This window comes from Saccopteryx bilineata, chromosome 1 (genome assembly GCF_036850765.1).
Source record: "Saccopteryx bilineata isolate mSacBil1 chromosome 1, mSacBil1_pri_phased_curated, whole genome shotgun sequence".
Taxonomy (NCBI): Eukaryota; Metazoa; Chordata; class Mammalia; order Chiroptera; family Emballonuridae; genus Saccopteryx; species Saccopteryx bilineata.
This window is the reverse complement of record NC_089490.1, coordinates 3369718-3379388: the sequence shown is the minus strand read 5'-3', so window position 1 is coordinate 3379388 and position 9671 is coordinate 3369718. Positions and strand designations below refer to the sequence as shown.

At 63.3% G+C, this 9671-nt stretch overlaps 1 protein-coding gene across 3 annotated transcripts; it reads right to left on the bottom strand.

Annotated features, from left to right (window-relative positions):
- Nucleotides 1-4224, bottom strand: CDSN (corneodesmosin). 3 transcript variants are annotated; one of them, XM_066254199.1, is made up of 3 exons: nucleotides 4076-4224; nucleotides 2192-2317; nucleotides 1-2056 (listed from the first exon to the last, which is right to left on the bottom strand). In XM_066254199.1, exons 1-3 carry the CDS (start codon nucleotides 4158-4160, stop codon nucleotides 528-530), a joined length of 1740 nt encoding a protein of 579 aa, XP_066110296.1. In that variant the 5' UTR covers nucleotides 4161-4224; the 3' UTR covers nucleotides 1-527. The 3 variants fall into 3 exon arrangements, with proteins under 3 accessions (XP_066110296.1, XP_066110297.1, XP_066110295.1); XM_066254200.1 differs by having other exon boundaries at nucleotides 1-2050; nucleotides 2195-2317; XM_066254198.1 differs by having other exon boundaries at nucleotides 1-2317.
- Between the last annotated feature and the right edge of the window lie 5447 nt (nucleotides 4225-9671).

Sequence of the window (9671 nt, the reverse complement as noted above, 5' to 3'; positions counted from 1 at the left end):
TTGTTTTCAAACAATGGTTAGCGTGTGCTTCCTTTATTCAAGGGAAGGAGTAGAAGGTGACTTGTCCAGGCGTCAGGGTTACTCTGGGACATTTCAGGGGCTCCCCAGTCAAGATTCCGGGTGGGCGGGGCTGGCCAGTGGACTGTTGCTGCGTCTCAAAGACCGGGCAGAGGGGGTTTCAGGGAGTGGTTCTGAGGCCAGGAGGCACTACCACCAGAGGCTGGACTCTACACAGCAGGAGAGAAGAGGGGAGGGAGGGAGGAGGTGCCCACGGTCTGGGGACACGAAGGAAGAAGACTGGGGAGGGAGGTGCCCCACACTGGGCAGTGGAGGGAGCAGAGCAGCTCTCTGGGAAACTGACCTAACCTCACGCCTGGGCCCCTGGCCGTCTCCTGATGGGAAGACCATATGTGTGTGTGCATGTGTGTGCGTGCGTGCATGCGTGTGTGCATGCGTGTGTGTGTGCATGCATGTGTGTGTGTGCATGTGAGTGAGTGCGTGACACACAGGCACATGGCAAAAGTGACTTAGGTACGATCAGGCGACTGTCCCTGGGACAGGAAGACTTTGGGGTCAGCTAACTGGGGCCCCAGGGGCTGCACTTGGGCCAGGACGTCCCGGAGGGAGCGGCAAGGCGTCCTCCCAGAGCTGCCGCCGCAGGGCTGGGCGCTCGCTGAGGGGTCTGGCTGGGGAGAGCCGCCGGGACCCCCGCTCAGTGTCGTGGAGGAGACAGAAGCGCAAGGGTCACCAGTGGGGGTGGACTTGCTGCCGCAGGGCTGACGGACGACTGTGCTGCTGGAGCCGGAGCTGGAGCCGGAACCGGAACTGGAGCTGGAGCCGGAACCGGAGCTGGGTGAGGAGCAGGGCCCCTGGGACACGCTGCCGCCGCCACAGGGGTTGGGGTGTGGCCCGGAGCCGCCGGAAGCGCTGGAGCCGCTGTGGACTCCGGAGCCGGAGAGGGAGCAGGGCCCCTGCGAGCCTGCGGAGCCGACCCTGCAGGGCTGGACCCCGCCGGTGCCCACCGGCTGGAACACGATGATCGAGGAGCCCCCCGACGACGAGAGGACGCTGGCACTGGACGAGCCGTGGCTGGGGATGATGGGGTTGCTGGAGAAGTATTTGCCCTCAGAGATGGGGGGCCCCGCGGCAAAGGAGGGCGCCCCGGGGGAGCCCCGGATAGGGTTCTCTTTGGTGAAGTAGCCCACCGGGTAGATTTTGCCCCCGCTGTAAGTCATGCCGGGGGCCAGGTAACTGTTAGAAGAGCCGCCCACCACCTCGTAGCCGCCGTAGGGCTTGTCCACAAAGGTGATGGGGGGGCAGGGCTTGCCGGGAACAGCGCCGTTGCTGCAGGGGGCGCCTGGGGCCCCACCGGGGCCACCAGAGCCGTGCTGCTCCACCACCACCACCACCGGCCTCTGACCCCCCGACACCGAGTGGGAGCCGGAGATGTAGGAGGAACCCGAGTGCGAGACGACGGGTCCCCCGCTGCAGGGAGAGTCGGGGACGTCCGAACTACAGGGGCGCAGGTTAGAGTTGACCCTTTGGCCACCGCTGCCGGAGATCCAGGAAGTCTGGGAAACAGAGGAGCTGGAGCTGGAGCTTCCTCCGGACTGGGAAGAGCTGATCACGTAGCGGGAAGAACCGTCACCCGTGGGTAGAGCTGAGCCAGACCCAGAGACGTGGCTGCTCTGGGAGTACCCGGGTCCCGGCTTAAATAGCAGAGTTCCTGAGGAGCCGCCCTGGGCAACACTGGGGCCGCTGGGGCCACCGCTGGAGCCACTGGGTCGACTGGAGCTGCTGGAGCTGCTGGAACCACTGGGACGACTGGAGCCACTGGAACCACTGGAGCCGCTGGAGCCACTGGAACCACTGGAGCTGCTGGAACCACTGGGACGACTGGAGCCACTGGGACGACTGGAGCCACTGGAAACACTGGAGCCACTGGAGCCACTGGAGCTGCTGGAACCACTGGAGCTGCTGGAACCACTGGAGCCGCTGGAGCCACTGGGACGACTGGAGCCACTGGAAACACTGGAGCCACTGGAGCCACTGGAGCTGCTGGAACCACTGGAGCTGCTGGAACCACTGGAGCCACTGGGATGACTGGAGCCACTGGAGCTGCTGGAGCCACTGGGACGACTGGAGCCGCTAGAGCCACTGGAAACACTGGAACCACTGGAGCCACTGGAGCCACCAGAACTGGAAATGGAGCTGCTGGACCCGTCCTTCCCAGTGAGACAGGGGTCGCTGGGGGAGGTGATGCGCATGGGGTCCATACAGGGGTCTGAGAAGGTCCCGATGCTCTTAGCCAAGGTCCCTGGGGAGGGAAGTCGTGGTTAGTAAGGGCCCGAGAGGCCTGGCTTCCTCCTCCTTTCAGGTCTGTCTCCATCACTTGGCCCTTTGATTTCTCCTGGGAGGGGCCCAGGGAGAGGCTGGGGTCTCTGCAGGGAAGTGAGACAGCAGAATGCGGGCAACCCTCCCCGCCATTCTGGGAGGGGCAGGGAGGGGCCAAGATCTGCCAGAAAGTGGCTGGAAGGAAGACAGGGAGGGCCAAGTGGCAGGACAGATGGCCCAGAGCCCCAGAGAGACAGTTGTCAGGGAGACCAACCCGAGAGGTGGGTGTGGGTCCCCAGGGAAGAAACCCCAGACAAGACCTCAGGACCCGGCGGGAGGGGAAGACGCAGAGGAGACCATGGAGACCAAGAAAAGACACATGGCGGTGAGAGAGATGCTCAGGCTGCAGAGGGCAGGGCCCCTAGGCCCTCAGGACGGTGACTGCTCAGCAGCTTCCCCGTGACAGGCCCGGCTAAGGCGAAGGATGGAAATTCTGCTTCCGACCTGGCGCTGCCCATGCAGGAAGGCTGGGTGGGGGCCCGATTGTGGGGCCCCCACGTTGCTTCAGAACCGGCTGGTACAGCCCGACAGGACACCGCACCCTGAGCCACCCGGCTGGCCTGGCCCAGCCCAGGGACACCGGATGGACCTCCTGCAAGGCTCCTGGTGCATCCTCTCCTCTCTCCCTGACCAGGCACCACAGGAGCGCCTGCCCCCTACCCCCCCACCCCGCCCCAACCAGGCTGCTCTCTCCTCTGCCCCCCCTGGTGATGTCCAACCCCCACACCCCTCCATGTGCTCACCTACCCCCCACTACCTTCCTCCCCTGCCCGGGACCCCTCCCCCCAAGCAGCACACTGCAAGTGAGGAGACCTCAGTGAGCTCATCCATTCGGACAGGACAGGCCTGCCCCCTCCCCAGGTCACTGTGAGCACCAAGTGTGGCTCTGGAGCGCCTTGAACCAAGCGGGACACATGTGACGTATCACGGCACCGCTCCTGGAGCCCCCCACCAACGGCAGGCCTCCCATCTGCGATGTCCCCGATCCCTCCTCCAAGAGCCATTCTCTGTGCATCTCCACACCAAACCCCAGCCCTGCCCACTGCCTCCTCAGCTGTCCTTCTCGCTACCCCGACATCACGCACTGCCGCCACCACGGTCCCACATGCACGGGTGATCACCCGCGTGTCCGGCCAGCGGCGCAGCCTGGGGCTCTCACATCGGCTTTGCTTTCTGTTCCTGCCCTTGAGTGAGCTTCCTAGCCTCTGGGCGCCCCAGCGTCCTGAGGGCGGAGTGTGAATAACACAGCTCTTCCAGTTCTTCTAAAGGTGGAAAGTGCTGGAACAGGGCCCGGCCCACGAAAGGGCTCCATCAGTGGCAGTCCATCTTCTAGGACTCAGAACGACAACTGACAGCTTCCACAGAACCCCCTAAGTTTCCAGAGCTCTGCCGCGTCTGTGATCTGAGACTCACAGGGAGACTGGAGCCAGACGGCACCATTCACGGCACTTGAGAGTCTCAGAAGCTGAGGTTCAGAAAGTTTCAGTAACTGGCCCGGGTGACAGGAGAGAGGAGCGCCAGACAGCAGCGTTGGGCTGCAGAGCACGCCTTCTCCTTGTGGCTCTCCCCGCGTCTAGGCGCGGTGTCGCCCCCAGTGACTGCGCAGCCCCCCATACTTCCGGCCCTGGTGTCTGCACCCTGCTGTCCCGTCCTCGCCCAGCTCCCGGGCCCAGCCTCCTACCTGGCAGGAGCAGGCCAGCCAGCAGCAGGGCCAGCAGCCCTCGCCCTCCCACACACCCGGGCCGGGGTGCCCGTGAGCAGCCCATCCTGGACTCCGTGGTCTTCTGATTGCCGGCAGCAGGTGGACACCCAAGCCTTTATGTCGGGGCTGGACATTCTCCGGGCAGGAGTCACGGGAGGGAGGGGAGGGACGGGAGGACAGTGCCCGGGGCAAGTTGGTGTGGCAGGAGGAGCATGTGTCTATTCAGCAGCCGAGGCGGCTGTGGCGCGGGTACCACGGGCCCTGACGTCTCCCTGTTGCCTAACCTGGAACCGGGCACGCTGCCCCGGCGGTGGCCACCCACTGTGGGCGGATCCTCTCACCAGGGACCCGAGCTGTTGTCTGCCTTCCCTGTGTTGACCTGTCCAACTCCTCAGCCTCTCAACCACGTGCAGACAGACGTGGGCAATTTCAACTTTCCTTCAGCGCGCACGTGTACGTGCGCGTGCGCGTGCGCGCCGCCGGGTCCTCGCCCTGCCCACCCCCCTCCCGAACGCCGGTTAACCAGGCTCCCGTAACCAGGCTCCCGTCCGTCTGCAGCCCCTGGGGGTCCACCACTCTCTTCCAGACATAGGGTGCGCCCCCACCCCGTGCCCAGGCACCATGCCTCCCTACGCCTGTCGGGTGTTCTATCAGTGAGAGCCCTATCCTCCCAGAGACGGGGCCCTGCCTTCCAAAACCAGCTCCTTGGCCCTGGCTGGTTGGCTCAGTGGTAGAGCGTTGGCCTGGCGTGCGGGGAACCCAGGTTCGATTCCCGGCCAGGGCACACAGGAGAAGCGCCCATTTGCTTCTCCACCCCTCCGCCGCGCTTTCCTCTCTGTCTCTCTCTTCCCCTCCCGCAGCCAAGGCTTCATTGGAGCAAAGATGGCCCGGGCGCTGGGGATGGCTCTGTGGCCTCTGTCCCAGGCGCTAGAGTGGCTCTGGTCGTGGCAGAGTGATGCCCCGGAGGGGCAGAGCATTGCCCCCTGGTGGGCAGAGCATCGCCCCTGGTGGGCGTGCCTGGTGGATCCCGGTGGGGCGCATGCGGGAGTCTGTCTGACTGTCTCTCCCCGTTTCCAGCTTCAGAAAAATGCAAAACCAGCTCCTTGACATCTCCCTCTGGGGCCTCTGGGGACAGGCTGAGAGGTGCCTGGGGTGGGGGTGGGGGTCAGGCCCCATCCTGGGCAGCGGCCTTGGCTGGGGACCCCATCACAGCTAGGCCTCCGTCACGCACAAGCTGTGACCCTGGCGCTGTGGGTGAGCCAGAGCCTAATAAGGCTAATTTGGAAGGTGGTGGCCCTGCCACCCATTATCTGGCTCTCGGGCGGGTGAGGAAACAGGAAGGTGAGGGAGGCAGGGCTGGGCTGGAGGACCGAGGGCTCCGGGATTGCTGAGGGGCGGCCCCGCCCCCACGGCACCCCTGGCCCCGCCCAGCCACTTAATTGCTCACTGGTTTTGTCGAGAGTTTCAGTATCAGGAGGGAGGCGCCTGGGCGTCAAGTCTGGCTGCTCTCTGCTGCTCCCCGACGCCCACTGGGCCGCTCCCTGCTCCCCTGGCCCAGACCCTGGGTCCGTGCCCCGGCCTCCTCACAGGGCTCCCTGGAGCCCCCTGGTCCCCCATCCTCTCCCTCCAGCCCCGCACCACCGGTGGGACCTTCTGTGACGATGGATGTGCTGTTCTCTGTCCCTGCCAGAGAGCCACTAGCCGCGCGTGGCTGCTGAGCACTTGGAACGGGGCTCGCAGAGCCAACCAGCACTGAGTGCTTCGTGTCACCTAACTATTAACTAGAGGCAAATGGCCACACGCATTTCGTGGCTTCCTCCCAGAGCCCCCGACACTCTGCCGGCTCTCCCAATGAGCGTGGGAGGGAAGCACCGTGGGGGTGACAGCCAGAGGAGGTCAGAGGTGGTCTCCCCTGAAAAGGGTTGATGGAGGGGGTGCGGGGGAGACCCGGCTTTACAGTCAGACCACTCGGCTGGCCGCCCGGCTCGCCGCCCAGCTGTGGGCAGCTCACCAGACTCTCCTGACCGTCCGTGTCCTCACCTGTCACACGGGAACATTTCCCATCACACCTGCCTCGAAGGTTTTCCTGACTCTCAAATGGGAAGTACCCGGGAAGATCAAAAGGAACGAGGTGACAGGCACTCAGCACTGCGTCCTCTCTCTGGGGGGGGGTCCCCAGCCCCGGCTCCTCTGCCCTCTGCCCCCCACACTGCACACAGGGGTGCTGTCAAAAACTGACAGTGCCCCTTTCTGAGGCAGCTGCTCCGTGTCCCTCCTGGCCACGCCGGTCCCTCCCTAGACTCTCAGGCCCCACTGCGTGTCTCGGGCAGAGGGGGGCTGTGGCCTGGGAGTAGGGAGGGGTGTGCCCCCAAGGAGGGCCTGGGAGGCATCCTCTGGGTAGGGAGATCGGGAGAGAGGTGTGCCTTTCCAGCACAAACAGGTGTCAACCTCTGCTCTGTTTCCCGGCCCCATCCCCCACCCCCAGCGCCGGCAGACCCGGCGGGACAGCCCCCTCCGGAGGAGGCAGTCTCTGTGGGCCTCCCGCCAGCTCTGCAGCCGCCCACACACCTGGTGTGTGGCCACATTCCTCCTCCCACGCCATCCTTCCGTTCCTTCACTCTGCCCACCTCCTCCCACCCAGACCGACAGACCCTCCACCTGCTCGGGAGGCCGGGAGCGGCTGTGTCCCTGGTGCTCCCAGTCAGCCCCTCTCTCAGCTCAGGCAGCAAAAGTCTGAAGCTGACGGGGCCCAGGAAGGCAGAGGAGGGACGCTGGCTGAGTGCCGGCCAGGGCCAGGCCCAGGGGGCAGCGGGGGTCGGGGTGTGGGGGCGTCAGACCACCCCTAACCCACCTGCACTGCATGAGGAAGCGTGGGTGGCCCGGGGCAAACCCCGACCAGAGAAACCAAACTTTAAGCACGTGCCTTCCAAAGACCAGAGGTGGGGCCCCTGCCCTTTGGTGGGATTCAACCGGTTCGCACCGGTTTGGTAGAACTGATACCCAATTTTTGGTTGAGTTTGGTGAACCGGTTGTTAAAATGGCACTTGTCATCAGGGTTCTCTCTAAGGTGGGCGCCTGGGCAGCCGCCCGATGTGGAAATCACACATTGACATTCCTGACTTTTTTAACGTTCATCTGCGCAACAGTGTATTCTAAGTGCCCGTAGTCATGTTCATTCCGTCCACAGGTGAAAAAAATTGCAAGTGAGAACACCAATCAAGAAGCAATATGGCCTGATCAGGCAGTGGCGCAGTGGATAGAGTGTTGGACTGGGATGCCAAGGACACAGGTTTGAGACCCCGAGGTCGCCAGCTTGAACGCGGGCTCATCTGGTTTGAGCAAAAGCTCACCAGCTTGGACCCAAGGTCTCTGGCTTGAGCAAGGGGTTACTCGGTCTGCTGAAGACCCGTGGTCAAGGCACATATGAGAAAGCAATCAATAAACAACTAAGGTGTCGCAATAAAAAACTGATGATTGATGCTTCTCATCTCTCTCCGTTCCTGTCTGTCCCGCTCTCTGACTCTTTCTCTGTCTCTGTAAGAAAAAAAAAAGAAGAAGCAATATGGAAACATCTTCAATAACAGTTTCACTGTATTTTGTCAGGTATTATTTCATATTTTTCATTAATATTTTAAAACTCACAATCTAGTTTTGTGCACCTCTTCTACTGTTCTTTTTTTTTTTTTTTCTTTCTGTATTTTTCTGAAGCCGGAAACGGGGAGAGACAGTCAGACAGACTCCTGCATGCGCCCGACTGGGATCCACCCAGCACGCCCACCGCCCAGGCCATCTTTGCTCCAGTGGAGCCTCGGCTGCGGGAGGGGAAGAGAGAGACAGAGAGGGAGGAGAGGGGGAGGGGTGGAGAAGCAGATGGGCGCTTCTCCTGTGTGCCCTGGCCGGGAATCGAACCCGGGACTTCTGCACGCCAGGCCGACGCTCTACCACTGAGCCAACCGGCCAGGGCCTCTACTGTTCTTATTTAAATATTAAGTGCATGAAATAATAAGCCACCTTTTGATGTATCGTTTTTTTTCCTTCTGAAAACGGTCAGGAGGGCAGAGAACCGGTTGTTGAGTTACTTGAGTCCCACCGCTGGCCCTGCCCCAGTTTAAGCAGAAGGCCGACTCGGAGCTCCGGGCCCCAGCAGGTCTGCGCTGCTGTGGTCAGCACCAGGCACTGGCTGGGCGGGCAGTCCTGCTTTGGAAGTTGCAAGGAGGAGGAAGAGGAATGGTCCTGGTCCTGGAGGAGCTGCAGCCCGGCTGGGCGCACAGGGCACAGAGATGGGAGGCGGGACTCTCCCGGGCCTTGAGGGAGGAGGAGCAGGGCAGGGAGCCTGGGCTGAGACTCGCTGGGTGGGGCTGCTGGGGGGCAGGTGCAGGGGGCTGGGGTGCAGGGGTGGGAAGGCTGCACCCGCACTGCAGGTGGTCTGACACCCGGCTGGCGGGGGGCTGCGGGCTCTGCGCAGGGGACAGCGTGGCCCGGGAGCCGCTGCGGGGACAGAACCGCCCTGTCCTGACTGTTGACCGCTTACCGCGCACGGGCAGCTGCCTTCCCAGGTACGGCCGCAGGCTCTGGGCTTTGACTCTCACCTCAGCCCTGCAGGCTAAGGGTTCCTCCTCCTCTTCATGGATGAGGAAACGGTGTCAATGACTGGCCTGCACCAGCCGGCAGCAAGAACAAGAGTTTGGGAAGGGCTCAAGCCCAGGCCCAGCGGACTCCAGAGCCCACCCAGGCCCCTCCCTCTCTGCGCGGGCACTGTGCACACACCGATGGCAGGGGTCTATGGGCAGACCTCCAGGAGTCCCCGAACCCTGCGAGAATGTGCACGTTCCTCGCGTCTCACCGGAGCCTCCAAAGTCAAGAAGTGAGAGGGTCCCCAGCTCCCGTGGTCCCCCACACACACACACACAGCCCCCGTCTGCATCTCGCCCAGGGGCTGCAGCCGGGACAGGAGTTCCAGAACAAGTGTCTCAGTGGCCGTCCTTGCTCAGGCTCAGGCTGGAGACGGAGGAAAGGGAGTGAGTGACAAATTGAGGGAGAGAAAGAGGCCGAAAGAGGAGAAGTGGAGAGGCCGCCAGGCCACTCGTGGCCCCAGGACTGTGGGCCGTCCCCTCTCCGCTCGACACCAGCAGAGGTGGCTCCCTGCCTGCTCCTCCGTCACCTCCTGCTAGCTGGGGGCTGGGGGGGACTCTGGTCTCTGCCCACATGGTCCCCCTTCTCACGGAAGCTGTGCTCCTGGCCCGCCCGCTGTGCTTGGGGTAGGTGGCCTGTGACATCCACGTTCTCCACCACCCGGTCCGTCCTGGGTCCCAGAACACAGGAGAGGACGCCTCTGCATGCGGGATTTTCTGCCTGGTCTGCTGGGTGGACCCCCGTGAGTGCGCCTGTGCCCGTGTGATGGGCTGCGCTCACCAGCCTTCATCTCTCCCTCCCTGAAACTCTGAGGCCCTCCCTGTGTGGACACCACGGGCAGAACCCACGTCCCACCTGGCCTGACCCCTTCGCCCTCTCTTTGTGGCCTCAAAACGGGACAGGAACCCTCGGGCCTGGACGGCAGTGTCCACGCCAGTGGGCG